Genomic DNA, 26,510 nt, shown 5'->3' with positions numbered 1-26,510 from the left:
GTGCTTTTATCTGTTTCTGTTTTGCTGGGAGAAAGATCTTCCCCTTAGACATAAGTAGAATCCTGTGACCCAGACAAGCAGCCCGGAAAAGGACTGCTTTGCTGTTCCAACCCAGTCTGCCCGGCCATAGCTTGGATACAAGGGCACGTCTTCTGCCTCTAGCTGGCTTCTACTTCCTGGTGTCCTCTGATAACTTTAGAACAATTTGCATTTGGTCACTAGAAAGAGGATGGCACCTGTCAGCTGGGATAGACCCAGAGTACTGAAAACCACTAAACTGGGGCTCTGGGGTATGTGCTCAGACTGCTAAGTCATGATGCAAATGTATGAGCCAGAGAGACTTCCATTTACACTCCTCAGAAGAGATGGCCACATACAAGCTCTTGCCTTCACTGGCTCTGGGTACGACACAAGAAGACTTAATAGAAACATTATTCAGGGAATAATGTAATTCAGTGCTTTGGTGTTCCTCCTCTGTGGGTCATTGTGGAGAATGTAAAGAGGGCAGAGGCTTGGCCTCAGTTAGCAGAGGACCAGAGGCAGATTCAGGTGAAATCGCTTGAGCTAAGGTGTGGAGAATGAACCAGCTAGTCCCCATCAGCCCAGGCCTTTATTTATTACATGCCCCATACTTTATGATATCACTGCTTTCTGTAGATTATAATCTGCTTGATTTCCAAGATCACTGGCTCTCAACCTCTCTAATGCTGTGACCCTTTAATATATTATCTCATGTTGTGGTAACCCCCAACCATAAAATTATCCCCAAATGGAGGTTGGAGAGATGGCTCAGAAGTTGAGAGTACTGGACTGCTCTCCCAGAAGTCCTGAGCCCAATTCCCAGCAACCATATGGTGGCTCACAACCATCTGTAAGGTCTGGTGCCCTCTTCTGGCATGCAGGCAGAACACTGTACATACAAACAAACAAACAAACAAACAAACAAACAAACAAATCTTTAAAAAATTATCCCCAAATAAAATTATCTTCGTTGCTACTTCATAACTGTAATTTTGCTACTGTTATAAATCTTAATGTGAACATCTGTGTTTTCTAATGGGTCTTAATGACCCCTATGAAAGAGTCGTCAAGCCCCTGCTCCAAAGGGGTTGAGACCCACAGGTTGAGAACCACTGTTCTAGCAGACTATTACACATTTACACTTCGTTTGGTAATGAAGTAATCTTTGTAATGAAGAGAGAATCTAGCACAGTGGAACACAAGAACCGGAAGGGAAGCCCCGCCTTTAGTATGCACTAGCTCTTCAACTGATGATGAAGCCCCAAGTTGTTCTCCAGGCTTCTCTGGCTTCCAGTTTTGGCTTCTGAAGCAAACTAACTACTTAGCTCTGAAGGTTCCTTCAATTATGAAGTATTTTTACAGTAACAGTTACAAGGTGATAGGTGAACTCTTTGCAGACAGGAGAACCAAGCAACTGTGTCCCTCACTATCGAGGCAAACTTCAGCCGCAGCCCTCCATCTGTCTGAGTGAGGCCAGTTTCCTCTTCTAGAAGGCAGACCTGGAGATCTCCATCCTGCCTGCCTCCGTGGGTCATAGTGAGGATCACAATGAGATGAATACACCAAAACTTTATAAACTTCATTAACTCGGTACATGAATGTTTGCAGCCATTCCTTTGCTGTTGCTATAGACATTGAAATTGCTAATTTAAAGAAGAAAAGTTTAAAAGCTGTTTGTATGCGGTTATAGTTTAAGTCAAAGACTACAGCGAGGGGTGGGTTAGTTGGTAAGGTTTCAGCCGGGAGCTGCAATCTAGCAGCGTCCTGTGCACCCAGCAAGCCCCAGCTGATGGTGGTACTTCTCACAGGTCACCGCAGAGCTGGATGCCTGGAATGAGGACTTGCTCCGGCAGATGAACGACTTCAACACCGAGGATCTGACCCTGGCAGAGCAGCGGCTACAGCGCCATACGGAGCGGAAGCTTGCCATGAACAACATGACATTTGAGGTCATCCAGCAGGGCCAGGACCTGCACCAGTATATCATGGAAGTGCAAGCCTCGGGTGAGTGGCTTTTCATCCTCCTGGCAGGAGAGATGATGGAAGCAATGTGCCCCAACTTCCACACCGTTCAATCCACCCCTGCAGATACAAAGAGTAGAAAGGTTCGCCATTGTTTTTTTTTTTTTCTTTTTAAAAAATACTTATTTATTTAATGTATGTGAGTACACTGTAGTTCTCTTCAGACACACTAGAAGAGGGCATCAGATCTCATAACAGATGGTTGTGAGCCACCATGTGGTTGCTGGGAATTGAACTCAGGACCTCTGGAAGAGCAGCCAGTGCTCTTAACTGCTGAGCCATCTCTCCAGCCCTCATTTCTCCAGCCCTCACTGTTGTTTTAAAGAGGAAACAAAACCTCAAGAACTGAAATAACTTGTGGTTGTCCGGTTGAGGCTGTGGGAAAGATGAGACTGGAGCCAGAGTCTATGGGTCCTGAGGCTTGAGAACCAATGATGGAAGCTAGTGCAGGCTTTCAGAAGTGCTCGTTTGGAAGCAGACTGAGAGCAGTCTGAGGCTCCCAGAGTTGTGCTGCGTGGGCAGCGAGTTCCCGTGCCACTCTCCCACCTGTGTTTTGGTTCTTGCTCCTTCTGCTACTCGCAGGCGGTTTCCTGATCTCTGGCTTACACTTCCCAGAATCTTCCAGTTTTGTTCTTACCTTAAATCACTGGTCTGTATATGAGTTTAAGCAGTGCTGATAAAAGTTTATGGGAGATTGTGTGATTTTATAACTTCCTAGGAAAACATGGCATTTTATTACTTTTTTTCTGCTCAAGATTTATTTGATATGTTTTCCATAAATATGTGGTTTCTTTACTGCCACTCTCTAAGGCAGCAATATTTTCTGGAACTAGAGAGAGGCAAAGCAACTCAGGAAGACTGCTGGTCAGGAAAAGAAAGCACACATCCTTTATTTAGACCTGTGCAATGCTAGAGCCCATCCTTCTCTCTCCTGGTCAGCCATACCCATGGCCAGCCGTACCCATGGTCTGTTGGCAAGGTCTTGCTCTCCAGGTTGAAGTAGCTGGGCTGAGGCTCTCACCTCTTTAAGGCACAGTTGGGCCATGCACCTGTTGATGGTGAACATTAAACGGGATTGTCAGGGGCTGCTGAAAGCCCTACTGAACTTTACAATACTGTGTTTATTCTGGAGGTCAGAAAAGTAAGTATTGTATGCCATTCAAATGAACATCACTTCAGAACAAAGAGGGGAGACCCCAGTGAGTTCTGTTCACTTTTGTCAGCGAAGTTTTCCATGGCCCATCTATGTCACAAACAGGATGCAGTTGTGTGTGAGACACAGGTCATTCTAAGTGTGCAGCCCACGTGCTAACCAGCCTAAGAAGGCCTACTCTCTTACTGGGTACTCTTCAGAGCGGCAGTGCTCAGGCTCCTGTCCGGGTGTTTGGGAATGTAAGTTTGAGTCTACGTGCTAACAAAATCTCTAGGTAGACTGTGTTCCCTGCAATCTGAGATGCAGTGTCTGACATAGCTGGATCTTTTCAGGCCCTGCTCAGGAAAGGAAGAGTAGGGAACACAGGAACAAGGATCCCTTTTCTCTGGTTGAGCATTTCATCTGAGCTCAGGGGTTAGTTTAGCTTTGATGATGCTCTCTCCAGCTGGCCATCTAGCTAGGATGGGAGTGTTGAGGTACAGAGTAACTACAAGAAAGGCTGGGCGGAGCAACTCAGATGCTTGCCTTCATCCTTCTGGACGTGTCTCCAAATGGATATGTGTGCTGACATGACCTTTGGCAAGCCAACTTCTATGCCAGGATCCAAATACCCATGGTAGCAGAAAGACGGCCAGGAGCTGGCAATCTCCAAGGACTGCTCATGACTGGAGGTTTGCTGTGCTTGGCATCCATCTTAACCAGGAGGTCTGAGTGGGTGAAAATACCCCCAAGCAGATGGGCTACCCACCCCCACAACATCCTGTTCTAGATAGGAGCTTTGTTGAAAGAGATTTGGTTGGCCTCCTCAGCCCTCTCTACTAAGACTGGCTGTTCCCCTCCGCCTACCATAGCTAGCTGTTCAGTCTGGCAGAGCCTGTGAGACTTAAAGGGAGATGAGTCCATGGGTTTTAGGGAGGATATAGCCTCACTATCTGTCTCTGCCCTGCTCTGCAGGGAAGCATCTGTGTATTCAACCCTGAGGGTACAACAGGAGATTGGGTCGGTTAGATCACACTTGACCTGGGGGAATGGTAGAGACTGGTGGTGGATCCAGAGCAGGACACAGTGTTCGAGTCATATAATATTTGTTTAATGAGCTGTATTTTGAGTAAAGGTGAAGTAAATAATTGTACTGGAAAATAAGGACTATTATCAAAATTAAGACTTTCCTCCCTCTCTGCCAAATTAATCAAGGCTGATTATTTTTAGTAGTTCATAAAACTAGAGAATTTGCAACTGCTTATTTTCAGGTGTGAATGTTCATAACATTGCGCCATGTCTTTCTGAAGCCTCCAGTGCATCCGAAGCAAAAGCCTTGGAGTGAGTCAGCATCCACCTTGGGAATTAGGAAACAGGCACAGTTCCCACCCACTTCCCATCCTTTCCTCACTACAGCCTGTCTGCTTGAGCCTCTGGTGGGCTGCGGTAGATTTTGCTGTTAGGAAACACTCTCTGGATTTCACATCCAGATCTGTTGCCAGTGAGCAGCCTGGTTCGGACGTCCCGATTTCTTCTTCATTAGATCTCAGTCTTTTCTGTCTAGTCCACCCTATAGACTCCATTTACAAATTCCTTCCAGCTCTCGTTTGCCATGATTCAGCTTCCTACTACTTCCTGTCCTACTGACTTCATCCCAGGTCCTGTATCCAGCAAACTGTGACATTTGACCTTAGCACTAAGGCAAGAACTATAGGACTTACGGATATACTGCGTTTGTGGTCAAAAGCCCCAACGTCCCTTCTTATGCAACATTTTTAAGTTTGAAAAGTTATTTGTGGAAGGTTAAAGAGATGCCTCAGTGGATAAAGCACTTGCCACACAAGCAAGTGAACCTGAGTTTGGATCCCTGAGCACAGTAGACACTTCACACTTCTGTAATCTCAACACTGGGCAGGACAGGGAGGTGGGGAGATAGGTAAGTGTCCATGGCTCAGTTGCAACCAGTTTAGCCAGTCATTGAGCCTCAGGGATCCAAGGAAGAGCCTTTTCTCAAAAAAAAAAAAAAAAAGGGAAAATTATAGATATCAACCTACAGCCTCTAAACACACACACACGCACACGCACACGCACACGCACACACACACACACACACACACAATCATTAAGTCTGTGGCAAGAATGCTTATAATTTGCTGTTCCTACCGGGACTATCAGCCTCAGCAGTTGAAAATCCTGCTAGTGGTAGTGAGGATTGAAGCCAAGGTCTCACACTTGCTGGGTAAGTGTTCTACCTCATTTAGTTTTAGTTTTTATTTAGGGATCAGTTTTTACTAAGTTTCACAGGCTGTCCTTTAACCCACTCTGTAGCCCAGGCAAGCCCAGGCAAGCTGCTCTCCTCTTGTCTCTGCCTCCAGAATATCAGAGCTTCCATGCCTGCACCACCAGGGTCTGATATGTAAATACATGCTTAAATGAACTATGCTTGCAGACACCCTCCTCGATCGTGCCGCTGAGAGCACAAGAGGAGATACTGGGGTGAATCCCAGTCATTCTTACCACCTGGGTGTCCTGGAACATGTCACCCAATCTCCTCAAAGCCTCACCGGTCTCTGAGAAAGAGCAACCTACCACTTGAGGTACCCATGAAGATGCAGTGGATCGTACATGAGCATGGAAGAGGTCCAGTGAGGATAATGCATCCAGTGTTATGTTTGTATTCTAGCCCATAGAGCATCCCATTGGGGTTACCTGGCTTCAGAAGCTTCTTCAGCAATGTGAGTGAGGTCTCCTACACAGCAGTCTCTAGCACAATGCTTATGCCTTATGCATAGCAAGTTCTCAATACTGACATTTGCTAAATTAAACATCACTGTGGGTGGGACAGATGAAGGAAAAAATAATAGACAGAAACTAATTTTACTTGTGACATAAATGGAAAGAAAATGCAAAGCCTGTGCTTTTTCAGAATGAAAGCTACTCTGGGTTTAGCAGGGATGTGGACTATTGGGGCTGAGAGAAGAGAAGCATGATGTAAGCCAGTGCTCACTAACGCTTCACAATACCGTGATGTAAGCCAGTGCTCACTAACGCTTCACAATACTGTGATGTAAGCCAGTGCTCACTAACGCTTCACAATACTGTGATGTAAGCCAGTGCTCACTAACGCTTCACAATACTGTGATGTAAGCCAGTGTTCACTAACGCTTCACAATACCGTGATGTAAGCCAGTGCTCACTAACGCTTCACAATACCATGGTGTAAGTCAACACTTCACAATAGAGCTACACATTGAGAACCACCTAGGGAACATTTTTTAAAACACCAGTGCCTGGCCTCATTGCTCAGGGAGCTATCCTTAATTGGCCTGGTTTGAGCTGAGGCTGTCCTTAAGGACTTCTGAGGTATAGCCAGAGTAGTCAACATCGACCTAAGAACCTGGCTAAATGACTGCACTTTCTTACCTTGGTTTTTACAGACAAAATGGCACAAAAAGATGAATGGTAGAGGTGGAGAAAAGAGAGAAGATGTTCTCTCTCTATGGCAAACAAAGTATTTAAGGACAGAAACAGCCGAAAACCTTCTAGGTCTGGCAACATAGCCAGAAATGCTCAACAATGGCCCCTAATGGCTCTCTTTTTCCTTGAGGAAATTAAAATGATAGTGGAGGCTAAAAGCGTTACTCAGTGGCAGGACACACCCTCAGTCCTGGGTCCAATTCTAGCACCTTGAGAAAATCAAAATAATAAAGTGGCACCATGATCTAAAAGCCTAAGAAACTGAAGTGTCATGTGGTGTTAGCTGTGACTTTGAGACACACACACACACACACACACACACACACACACACACAAGAATGCTGAGTGCTCTACAACTCATTACAGAAAAAGAATGCCTGCTTCTTGGGCTGTGGCCTCTGCCATCTTGTATGGTGGTTATGAAGCCTGGTTGTTGTTAGACTCTCCTCAGAAGCTTTAAGAGTATCTAATGGCCAAGTCCCACCCAGCTGGAGATTCTGCGTCTGTGGTGTTCACAGGACACAGTGATTTTTCAAAGGTTGAAATCCAGTGTAAACCATGTTGACAGCGTCAATCTAGTAACATTCAGACCATCATAATTTATAACAGTGTACATTGAATAAGTACATAAGTGTCACTAGATTTCATATTTATAAGACACTTAGCAGTTTCATTAGTAATCAGCACTACATTCTCATTAATTTCCCTCAAGAAAAAAGAACTATTTGGAAAAAGAGTATTTGGAGCTGACAAAATGCCAGATACCATATATACCATACATACCTGGTCCTTACAGCAGCCATAGGTTATGATTCCCATTCTACAGATGAGGAGAGCAGGGCTTGGGGAAAGGTATAGATCCAAGACTGTTACCATTAACAGGTTTCAGAGCATAGCCTCAAAGCTAAGCCTGTCCCTCCTCAGAGCTCTCCACTATTCTGCACAAACCTACTTTGCCCCCAAAGAGGCCTGCTTGCTCAGTGGTCAGAGTAATGAATGAGCAATACGAGCTGAGAACAGGGGAAGAGGCAGTGGTGAGTGGAACAAACATGGCCCCAGCATCAGAGAGCCTACATTCCAGTGACAATGTGAGATATAAGAAGTCATCCATGAGAGGGAACTGGGCCAGTTCCCTATAGGGGGACACTGAAAAGAAATCTCAAAAAAAAAAAAAATTAAAGAGGAATACATTCACTCTTTGTTGAGGGGAGAAAAAGACAATCTTGTCTTTCTGCCTTATTACTGGGAGTAATTTTTATTGTTAGGAACATTATTACTGTCCCTCAGCAGGACAGGTAGGTCTATCATTAAATTGAGGGCAAAAGCAAACTCTACTCAGTGGTGATGTCTGGAGACCGTCCAGCTGGTAGGGCTTTAACTAGAACTCGCACTAGTGTGATTAGGAGCAGAGGAAGGAAGAGTGTGGAATGGGTTCCTGTAGGTGTGGCCAGGATAAGTCTACGTGTTCCTTTCAATCCCTCCCCCTGTAATTGAGGGTTGGAGTAGGCATCCTCTTCATCCCTGTAGTCTCTGTCCACATTATATAAGACAATAGCAAGCAAGACACAGAGAATTGCACAGCCTGGGTCTTGGGGTTCTCAACCACATGCTGAGAAGCTTCCTTGCTGACAGCCATTCACATGTGCAGTGCCAGGGTTCAGTCACATGCCTGCTAGAGAAAGTCAAAGCCTCAGAATACTAGAGACGTGGTAAAGCAGAAGTTGTCTGGAATAGAGCCCACACTGCAACTGCAGTGAAGCAGAGATGGGTCTGAAATGACATTTCCAGAAAGTCAGCACAGGGTCAGAGTTATCCCCCCTGCCCCCAGTACCCCTTTCATCCTACCCCTGCTAACCCCAGACCTCAACATGGGCAAGCCACAGGGAGTAGAAATTGCTTCTGTTCTTTTTATTTCAGTCCAGAAGATATTCTACCTACTGCACCCTTCTGGTGACTGAAAATAGTAAGCAGAGGGGGGTGGCTGCCAAAAGAACAAGCAGTTCTCTTCCGTCTCCCACAGATATTTCAGGAGCTGGGACTTGGGATTATGAAACTCACAGAAAAAAATAAATATAAAAAAGATACTGAAATTATTATCATGTAACACCAGAAAATATTTTTCCCACTCTCCCATATTGTCCTTACATAAAACTCTATTTTTGCCTCCAGAAATGAGTTTCCCAAGTGTGGGCGGACTTGCCTGTGCTTCCCAGATGCAGATGCAGGCATGCTGGAGGCAAGGACGAGTTTCCGGTGGTGTGGCAGGGTAATGGAGGCATCTCTCTAGAAGACTGATTTTATAGGTGGCCACATGTTGAGGTTGAGGTTGATTCTTCTTTGGGAATTTATCTGCAGGGATTTTAATGTGAACCTGGACCTGTTGCTGATGGACAGAGAAGGAAGTGTGCACATCTGCACTCAAGTGTCATGAGAGGCATACAGAAAGAGCAAGGCACGGAGGTTGATGAGGGAGGACAGAGCCTTTGGCTAGTGGGTACTGACTGCAGCGCCTGCTCCACGCTGACTGTTTTTCTAGGTTGGGTGCTATGTTCATAAATACTGGAAACGTTTCAGCAAGTGACTGGCCTTAGACCTACTCTGAGTCTGTAGAATGATGGGCAGGCTCTGTGTGTGAGCCAAACTTAAAGGTAACAGTTTTTCTGAATGTGAATGATATTCATTGTCCCTGTGGTATTATTGGGAATATTTATCATGTATATTTGGAAGATAGCATTGGTTTCTTAGGAGACCTAAGTCATTAGCTACGTTCATCAGATCATAAATTATACCTAACCAGTTAAAATAGAACATGCCCCTTGGCAGGAGTTCCTGAGACAGGGTCCTTTTGATTTGACTTTATCATGTCCAAGATGGCTCAAGTTTGCTTATGAATTTGGGTGTTGGCAAGTCTCCAAACAGGTGCTGCCAGGAGCTGCCTCGCCTAGGATGGATCTCCAGAGTTACAGCACCCTCTCTTCCATTTATGAAAAGGAACTGGTCCTGTCATGTGTTGAACATTGCTTCCTGGACGAAGGATTCATTGGTTGTAAGGAGCTGGCATTATTCTAAGTGAGAACTGATTACAGGACCTGTCCAGCTGATTACAGGATCTGTCCAGCTGCACCGTGAGCTGCTTAGAAGTTGGGAGAAGGCCAGTAACGGCCACTCCCAAAGTCCAGCTTTCTTACATAATTAAAGCAATGTTGTCGGCTCCATGCTGCCTGGGTTTTAATTGTTTGCATCTTTTTAAAACCAGGAATCGAGTTAATCTGTGAAAAAGACATTGACCTGGCGGCTCAGGTGCAGGAGCTACTGGAGTTTCTCCACGAGAAGCAGCATGAACTGGAGCTCAATGCGGAGCAGACGCACAAGCGGCTAGAGCAGTGTCTCCAGCTGCGGCACCTCCAGGCTGAGGTCAAACAGGTGAGCCTGCCTGGCACCTGCCTTCCTGCAGGGAGGCACACGGAGCCACGGGTGTGCCCTCTGAGTAACCCAGCCTTAGAAAAGAAGCTGGCATGTGAATTAAATGGATTAATTTCTGCAAGCCTGGCTGTTGTCACAAAAGACCCAGTGGGACCATGGCTCAGGCTATGAATGCATTAATCCTCTCTCATATGATGCTCTAGGAATGTCCCAGAGAATTCTCAGTGTTCTCCACTGAATCCATTCTCTCCTCTCCTGTGCTTGATTCTGTCACATAGTCAATGAGAAATTAAAAAAAAAATCCTTTCTCAGTAATTATATTCCACTGTAGAGCCAGGTTGCTCTCCTTGGGGCACCTCGGTGCCTAGTCCAGCTCCTGACACAGAGTTGGTAAGTAATGATTCAGTAGTAGCAATTATCATTATTTCCAATGTGTGTGTGGTCCTTATAATGACACTTTTGGGAACGGGGAATATTGCTCTGTGGGTAAAGTGCTCGTTATACAAACACAAGGAACTGAGTTTGGATCCCCAGCCCCTGCAAACAAGGCAGGCATAGCAGAGTAAGTATGCCCAAAGAGCAAGGATGGGGTAGGGTCAAGTACAGACAGGCAGACCCTCAGAACCCATTGGCTAGCAAGTGTAGCTGAACTGGCAAGCTCCCAGTTCAGTGAGAGACCCTGTCTCAGAAAACAGTGCTGGGGCTAGAGAGATGGCTCAGTAGTTAAGAGCACTGACTGCTCTTGAAGAGAACCCATGTTCAGCTCCCAGCATCCACATGGTGGTTCAGAACTGTCCATAACTCCAGTTCCAATAGAGTTCAATGCCTTCTTCTGACCTCTGCAGACACCAGACACACACACACACATGATGCATATACAGATAGAGAGGTGAAACACTCATGCATATGAAATCAATTGTTAGGCAGGCAGGCAGCAGGCAGGAAATGAGAAAGGAAAGGGGGAGTGAAACTGAGAAAAACACCAAACATCAGTGTGTAGCCTCCGTATATTCACACACACACACACACATGCACACCACACATGTGCACATGCACACACATACAAGCATGCATACAAGCACACACACATATGTGCACACACACATATACACAATCACACATGTGAATACATGCATATGTATCATATAAGTGCATTTTCTTGCCATTTAAAAGTTAATGTAAAAAAGATAAAGAGAATTCTTATCTGCACAAGGTATTATACGAAGCATATTACTGGGGGGCATAGTCAGAAACATACACCTGTGGCACACTCGTAAACGTTGCTATCCTAAGCAGCCTAAGTGGCAGTTATTGTGGACAGTAGATGGAGACTTCTCTTGGTAGAGCGAGACTGAAGACATGAAAACATTAGCAGCTCCACTTCTGGGTGCTGTTTCTGTACCCAGCAACATTCATAGCTTCTCTCTGAGGTAGACTATCCCATCCTTCAAATGGGGCCACTTAGAGCTTAGAGGGTCCCCAGACAATAGTCACAACGAGGAAAGAACACACTACAACCCTCCAGAGGTCTAGGAATGCCTATCATGTCAGCCTGCCACCTTACCTCAATGGCTGCTGATGTCTGCATCACCCCCTCCCAAGAGACCCAGGGGCCTGCTTTGGAGGCCAAGGTCCACCTCCAGAACTATTTTTGGGCAGGGAAGCATCTTCTACTCATAAACATGTTTTCTTAGGTGCAGTGATAATTGGAACTTAGATTTATACTAACTGTGTTAGCATTGACATGTCATTTTATTTAACTGTTGTTCAGTTGTCTATATTTAGGGTGCCCCTTTTTGATGCTTATGTCATACTTGTTACACGGTTGTCATGTTGGGTGGAATGGTCTCCATTATCCCGAGCTTCCAATCAGCGCTCAGCCAGAGCTCATGCACATGTATTCTGAAGATCTGAGAGCCACACACCCAGCTTGCTCACTGAGCTGCTATCTAGAAGTTCTCAGCCTAACCATATCAGGGTCCCACCTGAGCTTCCAGAAAGACCTGTTATTCATATGGAGGACATGGTGGAAGTGCCAGCATGAGAGTAGTAACACACACACAAATTTTAACACTCTTAGAATCATGACAGTGCATTATTTTCATATGGGAAGAAAAGAACAATCTTACTTCATGAGAACAAGCAAGCCGTTGGGTGAAGTATTGCCTACAAGTAAGAAAACTGGGGTACCATAGGATCCGGGAGCAACAGGGGCCTCTTGTATTGTCAGCTGAAACTTGCATCTCCAAAATCCAGGGTCTTCTTCTGCAGGCACCTACACCCACCCCCCCCACCCCCCACCCCCGTGCATGCAGAAGCCATAGAGGGGATCAGCAGCAGAACACAGTCAGGCTTCCATGGCCTCACCATATCTGAGAAGATGGGCAGGGGTAGCCTTGGTTCCACAGAGAATGGTACCTGCCTGAGGTCAGCAGGGCTTCGGCATGTCAAAGTCTACCTGTGTGCCCACGCCTGATCATTTTCATGATTAGTGGGTGGTAGGACTAGGCTTTCAAACAAAGTAGGAAACAGAAAATCCCTGTTGAACTTTGAAAAAAGCCTGTACTATTGCTTTGCTTTTTGCTTTATGTTTTGCTCCAGCATCAATGGACTATATCTAAATGCATTCCCATTTATAATTTCATGAATTGGAGGATGTCATTTCCTTCTGCAGGTGCCTACTCAGCAGCAAGGCATGGATAACCCACAGGGGAATTGTAGTTAAAAATCTATATAAGGACGAATGCTCTCGAGAGACAGAGGCTAGTGGATCTCTTGAGTTCAAAGCCAGTCTGGTCTACAGAGTGAGTTCCAGGACAGCCAGGGCTACACAGAGAAAGCCTGTGTCTAGAAAAAAACAAACAAACAAGAAAGAATGAGTGCTCCTGACACTTGAGAAACCCACAGAGGCCTTTCCAGAGGCCTTTCCAGAGGCCAATGGTCCTCCACAGCAGCAGGAACTGCTGCTTGGTTAAGCCACCATGCCTCATTAGTCAGACTTGTTTTCCTTGTCAGTAGAGGCTCCTTCATCAAGGATTCATCTGATCCACTTTCAAAGGAAGCATTTGTGTCTGATGGAAATTGGTGGAGCAAGAAATATTGATTTCTAAGCTGTTGACACTTGGAAAAGGGAGTTAATTTAGATGTCAGTATTGATCAGTGAAGCTAAGTTTAGATGCGGGCTTGAGAGAGTATATTCTCAAAGAGAAAGAGGGGAAGAACGGGAGGGTGGGAGAGAGAGAGAGAGAGAGAGAGAGAGAGAAGAGGAGAGGAGAGGAGAGGAGAGGAGAGGAGAGGAGAGGAGAGGAGAGGAGAGGAGAGGAGAGGAGAGGAGAGGAGAGGAGAGACACCTTAATTAAAGTGCCATTAATGAGGCCAAAATCAGAGGGATTGATACTGTGTTGTGATACAGCTCTGTGCTTGGAGATCATACATCAATGGTTCACATTTGACTATATGTGGCCATCATAATTCTAAGAGTAGTTATCTGGAAATTATATTAAAGTTAAGCATTAAAGAATGAAGAATTCATAGACATTTGACTGAAATATCTTCAAGTATTCCAAACAAATGAAATGTCACAGACTGATAAATGCCACTGATTTCTTGTTCAGTGATCAGCTGTATCTAAGACAGGCAGGACTCATACCTCTGGAGAAAACCAGACCCCGAAGGGAAACCACTGCACTGATTACAGCACACAGTGCAGGTCCCAGGTCACCAGAATGCCACCCAGATAACTCTCTAGGCCCCACAGACTTCTCTGGCTGCTTCCAAGAACATTACTACTTGAGGTAAAGATGACCTCACATCTATCAGATAAATTCAGGTGGTGGTTGGGGATGATGTAATGGCATAAAACAGAATGCATGCCCATATGTATTCCATAAGTACATATTGAATATAAATTGAGAGACCATGTATTTTTAAAATAATTGGATTGCTTCTGTGGGCCAAATCTGGCCAGAATTTGCTTATAATCAGTATAGACACTTAAAACAAAGAAAAAATATTAGCCCACCCTTATGCTTCTGTGATGATTACTGGGTTCAGTTTTGGTGAGTGTGTATCAGAGTCAGAAAGGAGCTGGCATAGGTCCAAGCAAGAGAAACAAAAGGACATTGTTTTCAAATGGAGATAATTAAGAGGACATAATGAGATATGGACACAGCCTATAAAGCCATAAATGATGAACACATACACTCTCGTGCACTTCCAGAACTAAGGAATTCTGAAGATAGACATCTAGGGAGCCGAGAATTTATTTTGTGGTTGGAGTCACAGAAGTAACCAGGCCTCGAGAGAGGTCATCTACAGTAGCAATCCTGAGTTAGTTGACTTGAGAACAACTTCTTGGCTTTGTATGGTGGGTATGATCGGGAGAACAGTCATCTGCAAGCCATTTCTCCAACCTCCAAGAGAACTGGATCCACGCTGCCCAGCTTCAGGGCATCATCATCATCTGTGGGTAGCCATTGTCTATTCCTGGTGTGGGCTTACATGAACCTCTTTGACCTGAGGAAATAAAAGGTCTGGATTTTTAGCTTTCCTGCTAAGCAAAGGCAGTCTAAGCTGAATTTTTGGCCTGGTCCTTTAGTCCTCAAACAATAATATTCTTCCAATCTCTGGTTTCTACATATTCGGTTTCTTTCTGAATACACATGGTTCTCCATGGTTCAAGGGACAGTCTTTGGATTTTATCAGGATGTGAAGTGTTAGAGCAGGAAATGACCTTTAAAGCTATCTGTCTCCATCAAAGTCCTAGTCACTTTGTCCTTGCTATGATAAACTACCTTGACAAAAGCAACTTGCAAGAGAAGGGTTTCTTTTGGCTTACAGAGAGATGCAGTGTATCATGGTGGGGAAGCTGTGAGAGCAGGCAGAAAAGGCATGCTTGGCAGGAGGTCAGCACTCAGGAGCAGAAAATGAACAAAGAGTAGTTCACTGTTTAAAGCATTGAGGCCTGCCCAGTAACCCACTTCCTCCCAAAGAGTGTGGCAAGAACCATCTTGGGACTGTGTTCATACACATGAGCCTATAGAAGACATTTTACATTTAAACCATAGCGCTAACCCATTAGGTACATTGTTACTGCAGTTGATTAGAGAGAAATACTACTATTACGATTTGAAAAGTGCTTTTACATTAAGGATTTTATTTTTATCCTAACTCTTTTGTTCAGTGAAGGAAAGTAGACACATTTTACAGGTGAAAAAGCTGGCCTTTGATTAAATGTTTCTAAAGTCACAGTTTGATATTAATAGAACCAATATTTTCTCATTTTAGTTACAATATTTCTCCCACTACCTACCACACTTGGGTGCTCAAGGGATAATAACTAACACATTTGATGAACCAGAAGAATCAAAAGAACCTCCCAATAGACAGTTATGCCAACAGGACTCTCAGTGATCTGAGGACAAAGAATGATAGCAACCTGGAGATGAGTGCAACATCGAAATGGTGTTCATTTAAATAACTGAATAAAGTTAAATGGCTTTTTTCTGTTCTGGGAGAATTGTAACTGAAGAATCACAGCAATGCCCATCTTAGCTCCAAGCTGAAAATCAAAACTAGCAGCACAGTCATTATCATCCAGCTTAGCATTTCCTGGGACATTGCCTCAGGCCCGTGATGCCAAAAGGAGGGAAGGGGTTATCCAGACATGGAGGAGATCATTGAGGTTCAGGGGAGTTATCAATTTTGCCAAGGAAGGAACGAGGTCAGGCTCTCTGACTTCGAATGTTATTCTTCTATCCATTATGCCCAGTTTGCTTCAAGAATTGACTCATGGCACTCAGTTCCACCCTGGCTTAAAGCCATGCTATAGACTTCCATGCATCTCTGTATTCCTGAAGTCAGATTGTTAGGACTCTAAAGTTCTAGAATACCTTCGTACATAGCATTTTGGAAATACAGCTAAACAAGAATATCCAGTGATTTATTGAAAAAAGTATATATGCATGTAAGTGTATGACATCACTCAGTGGGGATGCTGGGAAGTACGTATTCCCACCACTATAGCTACAACTGACATGGCTAGAACTAGAGGAAAATATTCTAGCAAGACTCTTGAGGAGTAGACTAACATTAACTGGTGATGCTCATGCAGAAGGTATTTTGATGACACCCACAAATGAGTCTCCAAAGCATGCAGGAAACAGCAAAACATGATAGAGGGACGTAGTTAAAAATATACACTGTGAGCTCTGTTTTTCCAAAGAGGCAAAGAATTTGGCCTTGCAGTCTGTGAATGTTCCCAGATCAACAGGCAGCTTTTCAAAGTCATTAGCACCTCGAGCCAGCCAGCCACAGTCCACCAGGGACAACAAGGGTTTTACACATACAAGCTGAACAGTTATTTCCTACAGCTAATTACTATACAGATTGGCATCCCATCCATAGTCTGCCAGATTGGCCACAAATTAACATCTCAATCCAAATCACACAGCTCCGGCAGGATTTATTCCTTGTGTTATCTATGTACAATAAGGCATCAGTCAGCTTCTGCTTAGAAATGAAATCTGCAGGGTGCCTGTGAGAGTTCTGGGGCTGAAGACCAGGAGAACAAAGTTTCCATTTGTTCAACACAAGAAATAAAAGGCTAAGAACCAATCAGAAGTAGATTGCAGTGTCTTCTCCTTTACAAGGAGTGACATACAGATGGTATTCATTGATTTTTGACATCTCAGAACTTTTTTCCTCACCAAGCAAGAGTCTCAGGCTCCCTAGAAAAGGAGATACTTGCCTTGTTCTAGTGACCACACACCAGGTAAGTCTTCAGAGTCTAGGTCTCCCCTTTGCATTGTTTGTGCCAAGTCTGTTAGCCTGATAATTACAATATCTGTTTTCTTGACCGCCCTAGACCAGCGGTTCTCAACCTGTGGAAATATATAAGAAAATATATTTCCAATGGACTAAGGGACCCCACCCAACCATACATTTATTTTTGTGGCCACTTCCTAACTGTAATTTTGCTACTGAGCCGTGTCTCGTGGGCATGAGAACCACTGATCTCTGGGCAGCTCATCCCTGCTCCCCTTTCTCCTGATATTTCCCATTTTAGATTTTATTTCCCCCAGTACTTATCAGGAACCCTCAAAGTTGTATTCAGGCCACTGGGTAATTTAAGCTCATTAGATTTTACTTTCCCTTTTGGTAATGATGTCCTTTGAATCCTGCCTGCTTTCCGTCCTTCCTTTGAGTTGTTTGCTTACTCAAGCTTCTCTACTCTGGGCTGCTGTGTAAGACATAGGTCCCCAGAGCATGACTTGGGTAATCTTCATTACTTTCAAAACATTACTATGCAAGAGCCATTAAGTGAATATGGGAGATTAAAGTTTGACTAGAAGTTTGCCCTAGACTTTAGGGAGTTCACATTTTTAAGGGAGAGGTAAAAATATAGGTTGAAATAACCAAAAAGTTGTTCTGTGGTAAGTCACGCTAAAGTGACCCACATAAAATACAGTGGCCATACTGCAGGAGGAAAAGATTATTTTTAACAAGAAGAGTGACAAATTCAAGAGGTTCTTATTTAAACTGGGCCTTTAAAAAACAAAAAGGAAGAGTTGGGGAAGAGGAAAGGATATGATTCAAATACACTGTATGAAATCCTCAACAAATAAATAAAACATCATAAATAATAAAAACACTGAAAGAAAAAGATACCAACAATTAGAATTTCTCTATTTTATTCTCTGAGAAAGAAGTTTAGACATGCATAAAATACACCCAGATGAAGTCGTGTTAATTAACCTAGTGGGAACTTTGGGACAGCAGAGGGATATGGGGAAGAAATGATGTGAGAACAAGCTGGTTCAGGGAGTACATACCTTATGACAGCAGATACAGGGAGATTGGGAAGATGGCACTTCAGGATCCTTACTGTCCTCTTTCTAACAGAGAAGAGGAGATAGTCCTTTGATTGACGTAGCCATAGGGAAAGCAACAGCTCTGGAGAAACAGTGGAGAGCTATTCACCTGAGTGCTTGCCCCAACTCCCTAGGTTCTGGGATGGATCCGCAATGGAGAGTCAATGCTCAACGCCAGCCTGGTCAACGCCAGCTCTTTGTCTGAGGCAGAGCAGCTACAGCGGGAGCACGAACAGTTCCAGCTAGCCATCGAGGTAACCCCCAAATCTGGATGCACTGTCTCTGTTCACTTCTTTGACTCTGGGCCTTGGGTACGATGGCTGTCTGAGACACCAGTGTTGCCCCAGGTGGTAGAGCCCTTGTGCTTTCTAGTGACATAGTGTAGGAGCCTCCTTCACACTTGGGTATGCAGAATTCAGGTTTCATTCTGTCCCCAAGATACCAGGAGCCGTGTATTCAGATGAGAATATTTGCTGCCCCCTCAGGCTTTACGGCCCTAGTGCAGTTAGATTTTTACCGATTTTTACTCACAAACTATATACCAGTGAGAAATACAAAGGTAAAAGGTGACAAGGCTTCTGGTTGAAAACTACTCGGAAATGAGGATAAACAGTTGCTCAGGTCAGTAGTAAATTGGAATAATACTTATAAAACTTGGATTCTAGGTTAGAATTTTGACTTTTAACAAGGACCACTAGGCTTGCAACAAACTGTATCATATAGTTTGCATGCTCAAAGTGGCTGTTCAGTTATACTAGCAGAAGCCATATTTGAAGAATAAACTGCAAGTAGAAGTTTACCAGCTGGGACTTTGGTAAACTTTTTACTACGGCTAAAAACAAAGAAGCCCATTTTAAAAGAAAATTTCACTTTGGATAAAGTAATGCTGCCTTGCTTTAAATAATCTTCCTGCTTGGACTTTCTCCTCCCAGAGAGACTTTAGCAGATTGCTTCTCAGTGGTGTCTGAGAAAGAATAGAAATGGCCAACGAAACTATATTAAAAACATAATAGGTTCCACACCAGCGGGGGAAAAGGCAGAGGATAAAAAGCCCAGATCCTTGGTACATGTGGCTCAGTGGGAAACTCTGCCTACTTCTGGGTGTGTAGGAACTACAAGGGGGCTATTTTCTTTTTTAAAATTACCACCAGCAAAAAAATTTACATAACAGTGGCAGAAAAATATTGAATTTTAATTATCTGTGCTCATAAATGTCTTTTAATGTGGCAGTCCAACTGGTTGGTAGCCTTTCATAAACTGATATTAATTGAATTCAGCCATTTAACTTTCCAGAAGCCATCTTTCATGCATCTAAAAATGGTGTTAAGATGACTGACATGTTTCCATAAACTACTTGATATCTCCTCAGGAAGTCTTAGTAGTCTGTAGCTACCATCTTGGATTTGAGATTGAAAAGCAAGCAGTGTATTGCACATGTAGTATGAACAATCTGCTTGCTGTAGAAGAGCTACCCAAAGCAAGGAGTTTTAGGTCTTTGTTACAGTTTATTAGCAATCCCAAAGTGATAATGGTAAGATTCTTCAGGAGACACCTAGATTAGGGTTATAACCAGGTACTTACTGGTCAAGTGTCTATAGCAGTGGTTCTCAACCTATGGGTCATGACACCTTTGGGCTTGAGTGACCCTTTCACAGGGGTTGCATAGCAGATATCCTACATATCAGATATTTACACTGTATTTCATAAAAGTAGCAAAATTACAGTTATAATCAGCAATGAAATAATAGTATGGTTGGAGGTCAGCACAACCTAGGAACTATATGAAAGGGTCACAGCATTAGGAAGGTTGACAGCCACTGCTGTATAGGCTTAGGCAGCAGTGAGAGTTTGTCAACAGACTGGAGCATTACGTGAAGCTATGGGGGACTTAGGCAAAGATAACTCTTGGACATCTTTGTCCTTGAATAAGAATACTTGGATTGGGTGATTACATTTCCAGTCTCTTAAACAAATGTCTGATAAGTCAGATCAAGCCTCACCGCATACTAGAGAACCTCAATGAACTTTGATAAAGGATGGGTAAATGTTTCCGCGGTGTATTGAAAGACAAAACTCTGTGTGGCTGTGTATGCCCCAGGTGTTAATTTGGGGAGATGTTGCTATATTGTTACATAGTATAATTTGGGGAGATGTTGCTCACTGTTACATAGTAGAGCCTGGCTAGGGCTAAATGCTTCCTAATCCCTCCTGGGAGTTTGTGTGGGTATTGCTTCAGTAAATAATTGATGCTAAGCTATAGGTGACTCTAGGGTGTCTGTAATCTCTGGGATAGCAGAGCATATAGAATTACTAGAACATCTTGGTGATGGAAGGTCATTAGGTTGTGGTGTAACTAAATGAACAAGGAGCACAGCCAGAACTGCTCATATGCTCCTCCAGACAGCCTGTGGTTGTCTGTATTAAGTTTAAACTGGGCTCTGCATCAGAAGAATATGCCAGAGAAGATGTAAACGATGTTTCTTTGAAACGGAGTCTTACTGTGTAGGCCAGGCTGAGCTTGAACTTAGCTATTTAGCCCAAGCAAGACTCAAACTCATGGCTGCCCTAATGTTCGACCCCCTGAGTGATGGACTACAACGTGTACCACACTATACCTGGCTAGATGCAAGTGATTTTAAAGGAAGGCTAAGCAGCCTAGTTTGGCTTTCCCTGTGTGCAGATCTTTTGCTGATTGCTGGGGGTGGGATGGGGGTATAATTTGCCTTCTTATTACCTAAGGAAGCAAACTCAAGGGTTCCACGGGGAAGATAGCTATTGATGAAACAATGAAATTTGTTGTGTAAACAGACGTTTTTAAGAGTAAAGGGGGTGCCAAATATATAATCCCAGAACTCCTGGAGGCTGAAGCAGGAGGATTACAAAGTCAGCCTGAGCTATGTAGACAGACCCTATCTCAATCAAGACAAAAGGAAAAGAGAGGGTTATTGATAAGTAATCTGGAAAAGCAGTTGTACACTGGAATGACCCTGGCCAAGCCAGGATCGTTCTAAGCCTTGCTTTGGAGCTTTCCCTGGAAAGGTCAGAATTTGTCCCTGATAAGCCTTGTTTTTAGGAAAACATTCCCAGAACACTTCACAGAGAACCAAACAGTGTCTCAACGCAGTGTAGTTTATTAAACAAAATGGATTCTCATTTGTTAGCGCTCTGGAGGCGCTGTTGTGCCCTCAGAAACTGCGACCTTCAGACAGAGAAGCTCAACTTTAAAACCCACTTTTACTTGAAATCCTCCCATGCATTTGAGTATAAATATTATACCAGAAAGTGGTTAAAACTGGATAATAAATTCAATTGATTTGGTTCAATTTTCTTGCACTTACACCTACTAAATATTAATGTCCTTGATAACCCACATCGTAAAACTCTAATGCTCAATGGGATTAAATGATAAGGAGTGAAAATGGACGCAGAATAATGACTTAAGCTTAGCAAAGCTAAGATTAGACCACACGGATGCGAATTTATCATTCAGGAAATTAAAGAAGAAAGTCTCACTCAAGACTGCTATAGAATAATGAGCTTCAGAGGAAGGAGCAGAGTTTATTACATAACACAAATTACACAGAACTGGAGATTACTCTGCACTCTCTGAAGATAAAACATTAAAACAGGTTTGCACTGGCAGTTATTCCATGTTAAGGGCAGAAGACATAATTGTCATAATCACTAACACTCATCTGGAGAACCTTTTCACAAATGAGAGATGCCATAGATTTCATTCCAGTCCTAGAGGAAGAGTCATGTGCCATAAAAGAATGTAAGTGTGGGACTAGGTCAAACAGGACTCTGGTTTTACCACTTATTTTGATGTAGGTTTTGAGACGTGCTGTTTAGCCTGCTGCATCTTGATGTCTTAATCTCTAAGCTGGAAATAAAATCCACCTCATAGAAGGGCTGTGGGAACCTGAAAAATCAATGCATAATCATAGGGCCCAGCACAGAACACACACACACACACACACACACACACATATACCCTTGGAGAAGTGACAGTCATTTGATTGACCACACATACACCTCTGCCCCCTCCGTGACAGTTTTTCCTTCTAAGCAACAGGAACCCTCCAAGAGTTAGCTAAGTAACAATGAAGTTCAGAGAAAGGGGTTTGCCCTGAGTTTCAGGCCATCTGAAAATGTTCACTGAAGGAGGGCAGGTTTGAGGCAAGTTTCAAAGGACAGAAGGGCTCTTTGACAGGGGCTTAGAGCATCTACCAAGGTCAGGAAGAAAGAAGGGCAAGGCAGGAAAGTTTGTGGCTTGCTTTTGGAGGTTTAGGGAAAAGGTGTAGCTGGTATTGTGAAGACAGACCATGTCGTGGAGGGCTCTTGTGGCAGCCAATTTGGACCTAGTTTTGAAGCAATGAAGGAGGAGCTGAAGACTTTTTGACTGAGAGAAAGAAGTGGTGCTCATAAGATGGAAGCCTTAGGGATGAAAAGAGTGACAGGGGCGCTCCCTAATCCATCAAATTAAGCAGAACCGCCAGAACCGTGCGAGAGGTACCGGAGATGTGGCTCAGTGGTGGAATTGTGTGCTTGGCATGTTCGGGACCCCAAGACAAATCCTAGCGTGCCACATGGAAAGAATAGGAAAAGACAATGCGCAGGATGGATCTGTGAAACAGAACTGGAAGGAAAGAAAACTGGCCGTTTCTCCTACATAAACATGCATAGAGGGAGGACCCAGCTGGGTTGGAGCAGTGGGAGGCAACAGTCAGGGATGCGGTCACGATTGTCACTAATTCTAGGTGGCAGGGGAAATAGGTAGGAGGAGGCCACCAACATTAAGTGGCCAGTGACTTTGAGGAACCATTTTAAAGAAATGGGTTTGGCTTCTATTGAGGATTTGGATCTGCCCTGCCACCGATGGCAGCACCTCCTCGGAAGGGTGAGAGGTGGCTCCCTTGCATCAGAAGACGATTCCAGAAGAGGATCTGACACTAAGAAGAGGCTTCTTCGAAGAGAAAATAATAGAAGCCATGGGAGCAGATAAGACCTGCTCTGAAGATGTGAGCAGTTAGCAAGGCTAACCTTGGCACGTCTTCATTTAGGAAACAGTGCCAGTTATACAAAGAAAGTCGGGGCTTCGGAAGGATTGGATTGCCCTTTTATTTACTTTCTCTAGCTTTATCTAGCGGCGAGGAGCCCAGCACTGACAGTCATTAGAACTGAGGCTGTCGGGGTAAAATCTCCAAAGGGCCAGGGATGCTGGTGGAGATGGAGTTGTGGAGCTGCTGCAGGTTCGGGCTGGGGGGAGCACATGGAAGGCACGTAGACAGAGCTGAGTAAGTAGGAAGTGCAGGATGAAATCTAATGACGGGAAAAGGCAGATGTATGTGGTAAGATCAAGGAGAAGCTTAGAGGAAAATGAGGGAGCTGCCCTCAGACCCAAGGACTGCTGAATGAGTCAGCTATAAAAGTGGTCTGAGCCCTGCTGCCCAAGCTAAGTAGAAAAGAATTCTGGAGTGTCACCGTGTTCTAGCCACCCTTGCTCACCACTATCAGCTGGAAGGATCCAGCAGCCCAGGGCACGATGCTGGTAGCTTTCCCGAGTCAGTAGCACTCTGATGCCCTCATGGGGGTTGTTCTAGGTAGGGTTGCTACTGCTGGGGTAGAACATCTCTTGAGCAAAGCAAGCTGGACAGGAGCTGTCCATCACTGAAGAAAATCCAGACAGGAACTTCTACAGGACGGGAACCTGGAGATAGGAGCTGACAGAGACCACAGAAGGATGCTGCCTACTGACTTGCTTCCCATGGCCTGCTCAGCCTTATAGAACCCAGGACCACCAGCCCAGGGATAGCCCCACCCACAATGGGCTGGGCCCTCCCCCATCAATCACTAATTAAGAAAATGCCCTACAGGCTTGTCATTCTCTTAATTGAGGTTCTCTCCTCTAGATGACTCTAGCTTGTGTCAAGCAGACATAAAACTATCCAACAGAGGGATCAGCACATCTGTGTCTGTCTTACAAAGCCTGAACCTCATTTGACTGTTTTATCCCTGCCACTTAGTCCTCCAGCCAGGTCCCCCAGCCTCTTGAAGTTAAGGTCCAAAACAGAGTTAACCCTAATCAGAAACCATAAAGCAAGTGCCTGTCTTCTAAAAGTCCATTGCAAATAATGAAAGGCTCCCGCTTTGAGCTCATTCTTGCCTGCAGGTCTGCTTCTTTGGTGGAGTTAACTGATGGGTTAGGGTGGGGACAGGAGAGTTCATTCTTCTGGTCTAGTTACCTACCAAGTTTCCCCATTCTACCGGAATCCTTCTCAACTGATCATCAATGGTTCAGATGTGCATTGCTAGCTGAGATGTGTGTTACACGTGTTTGGGGGGGGAACATGCTTATTTAATCTGTAAAATGCTGTATCAGTAATCATTGAAAGTTCAGTGATGAGCAATTTTATGATTAAATTTGAAAAAGAGATTAAGGAGTCAATCATTGACAAGGTTTCTACACAACTTCTGTTTCTCTACTACATGAACTGAAATAGCCTTAAAAATCTAGGGTAATGGGAGTAGAAACTTGAGAATGGGGTCAGGAGCTAGGGTCCTGAGAGATGAATGACATGTATGATTTCCTTTGTGTAAATGTGCCTTAAAGACAGTAATGTATTAATCACAGTGACAAATGGATCAGTCATTTAAAGCTCTTTAACTTCTCTGCATCTTTCCAACCACACCTCACTCCACCCTTCCCATATCACACCTGGGCTGCTCCATGGACCTCTCTCTCCTCCCCTCGTGCCCAGTCCCTCTTTCATGCCACTTCCTTGCAGAAGACGCACCAGAGCGCCCTGCAGGTACAGCAGAAGGCGGAGGCACTGCTCCAGGCTGGCCACTATGATGCTGACGCCATCCGAGAATGTGCTGAGAAGGTGGCCCTCCACTGGCAACAGCTCATGCTAAAGATGGAAGACCGGCTGAAACTCGTCAATGCCTCTGTGGCCTTTTACAAGACCTCTGAGCAGGTGAGAGGGAAGTCTGTGGGCATGAGTGGAAGATGAAAGAGGTTGTTTTCTGCCTCAAATTACAGTACAGCATCAAAAGCCAGGCATGTTGGCACTAACCCGGAAGAATAAAAGAATGACTTATGGAAACACTACCGTTGGCTTTCTTACCGTTTCATTTTTTTCCTTTACAGCAAGGAACCATGTGATTTTCTTTTTCATAAATTTCTCAGACTCATCAGATCAGTATGGAGGCATTAAAGTAGAAATTGGGTGTGTTGAATAAGCAATATATCAGTCAGCCACTGTCAGAATAGTGCTGTGTAACAACTACCCCCCCACACTTGATAATATAAATCAGCATTTGTTTTCCGGTTAAGTACCTAGGATCCAGCTGATTTCCCTGAACTTGGTATATCTAGACTCCAAACTGTACCTTGCATCGAGCTTGTTCATGTGTCTCTCATGCTCCCTGATCAGCGGCTACTTAAAATACATTCAGTTGGAAGAACCCAGAACCTACTGTACAAGACCTCTTCAAGTCTTTGATTCTGTCCTAGTGTGGAACAGGTCTCAAGTGTCTTAGTCTTGACATTTCTGCATGCTTTGTTATCTATTTTATCTGAAGACATAAGTTTGCATGCATGCTTTGTGTCTTACATTAAAAGTAGGAAAGGTGGGGCTAGACAAGTGATCTTTTGATTGGGGACAGACTTCTCATGACATGGCAAGCATGAGGAGGGGATTCTGCCTGAGTCACTGTTCACCTGAGTTCATAACTCACTGAACATTCTGTCCTAAAACCACATCCTTGGGCAAGGATGTAGCTCATTAGTAGAGTGTTTGCCCAGCATGCATAAATAAAGCCTTTGACCAGAATTTCAAGGTCACTTTTAGCTACATAGCAATTTCAAGGCCAGCCTGGGCTTGATAAGACTGTGTCTCAAAAACAGACAGACATAATCTTTACTAAGAAGAATGACTTTTTCAGAGAAGGCCGAGATGGTTACAGCTATTCTCCCAACTCTGTGCCCAACAAGTATCCAAAGCTGTTGAAGGAAAGTGTAGGAATTTGGGGTTCTGCTCTCTGGTTGGTTGGTTGGTTGGCTGGCTGGCTGGTTAGTTGGTTGGTTGGTTGGTTTGTTGGTTGGTTGGTTGGCTGGCTGGCTGGTTAGTTGGTTGTTGGTTGGTTGGTTGGTTGGTCGGTTGGTTGGTTGGTTGGTTGGTTTTGCCATGCTAGGGATGGAAGCCCTCTTCTTATACTTCCTAGGCAAGTGTCTGCTGAGTTTCTATTATCTGTATCCTCCATGCACTGATACCAGGCTGTTGTGAGACTCCCACTGTAACACTCAACATAACTCCCTGTGAACTCTCTTGGATGCTCTGTTTTCTTCTGAAGTCATTTATAAGGTCCCTCAGCATGGTCTCTCTGAATATTTATAACTTAAAAAAAAATATGTCTTTGAAGTTAACTCAAATGTATTTTCCCTCAGAAAGAAATGTGATTTTATAATAAAGATGGATGCTAAAGATGTCACTGCCTTATGGTAGGACTTTGAACATCTGTCCCCAGGGGAGTTGAAAGATGACTTTCGTTTATGGCCC

At 44.2% G+C, this 26,510-nt stretch overlaps 1 protein-coding gene across 25 annotated transcripts in view; it reads left to right on the top strand.

The window, feature by feature from the left end:
• The window catches only part of Kalrn (kalirin RhoGEF kinase), a 592,635-nt gene that overhangs the window by 321,959 nt on the left and 244,166 nt on the right, over positions 1-26,510 (top strand). For 17 of the 25 annotated variants that reach the window (XM_076942866.1, XM_076942849.1, XM_076942848.1 and 14 more), the window contains exons 14-17: positions 1,830-2,025; positions 9,909-10,075; positions 18,081-18,200; positions 24,708-24,926. In XM_076942866.1, the coding sequence (XP_076798981.1) occupies positions 1,830-2,025; positions 9,909-10,075; positions 18,081-18,200; positions 24,708-24,926 (702 nt within the window). The remainder of the gene's footprint in view (positions 1-1,829; positions 2,026-9,908; positions 10,076-18,080; positions 18,201-24,707; positions 24,927-26,510) is intronic. The other 8 variants (XM_034515127.2, XM_076942852.1, XM_076942850.1 and 5 more) reach the window with 1 other exon arrangement.

This window comes from Arvicanthis niloticus, chromosome 12, assembly GCF_011762505.2.
Source record: "Arvicanthis niloticus isolate mArvNil1 chromosome 12, mArvNil1.pat.X, whole genome shotgun sequence".
In the NCBI taxonomy this organism is placed as follows: Eukaryota; Metazoa; Chordata; class Mammalia; order Rodentia; family Muridae; genus Arvicanthis; species Arvicanthis niloticus.
Note: the sequence above shows the minus strand (reverse complement) of the source record. Positions and strands in the feature narration are given on the sequence as shown.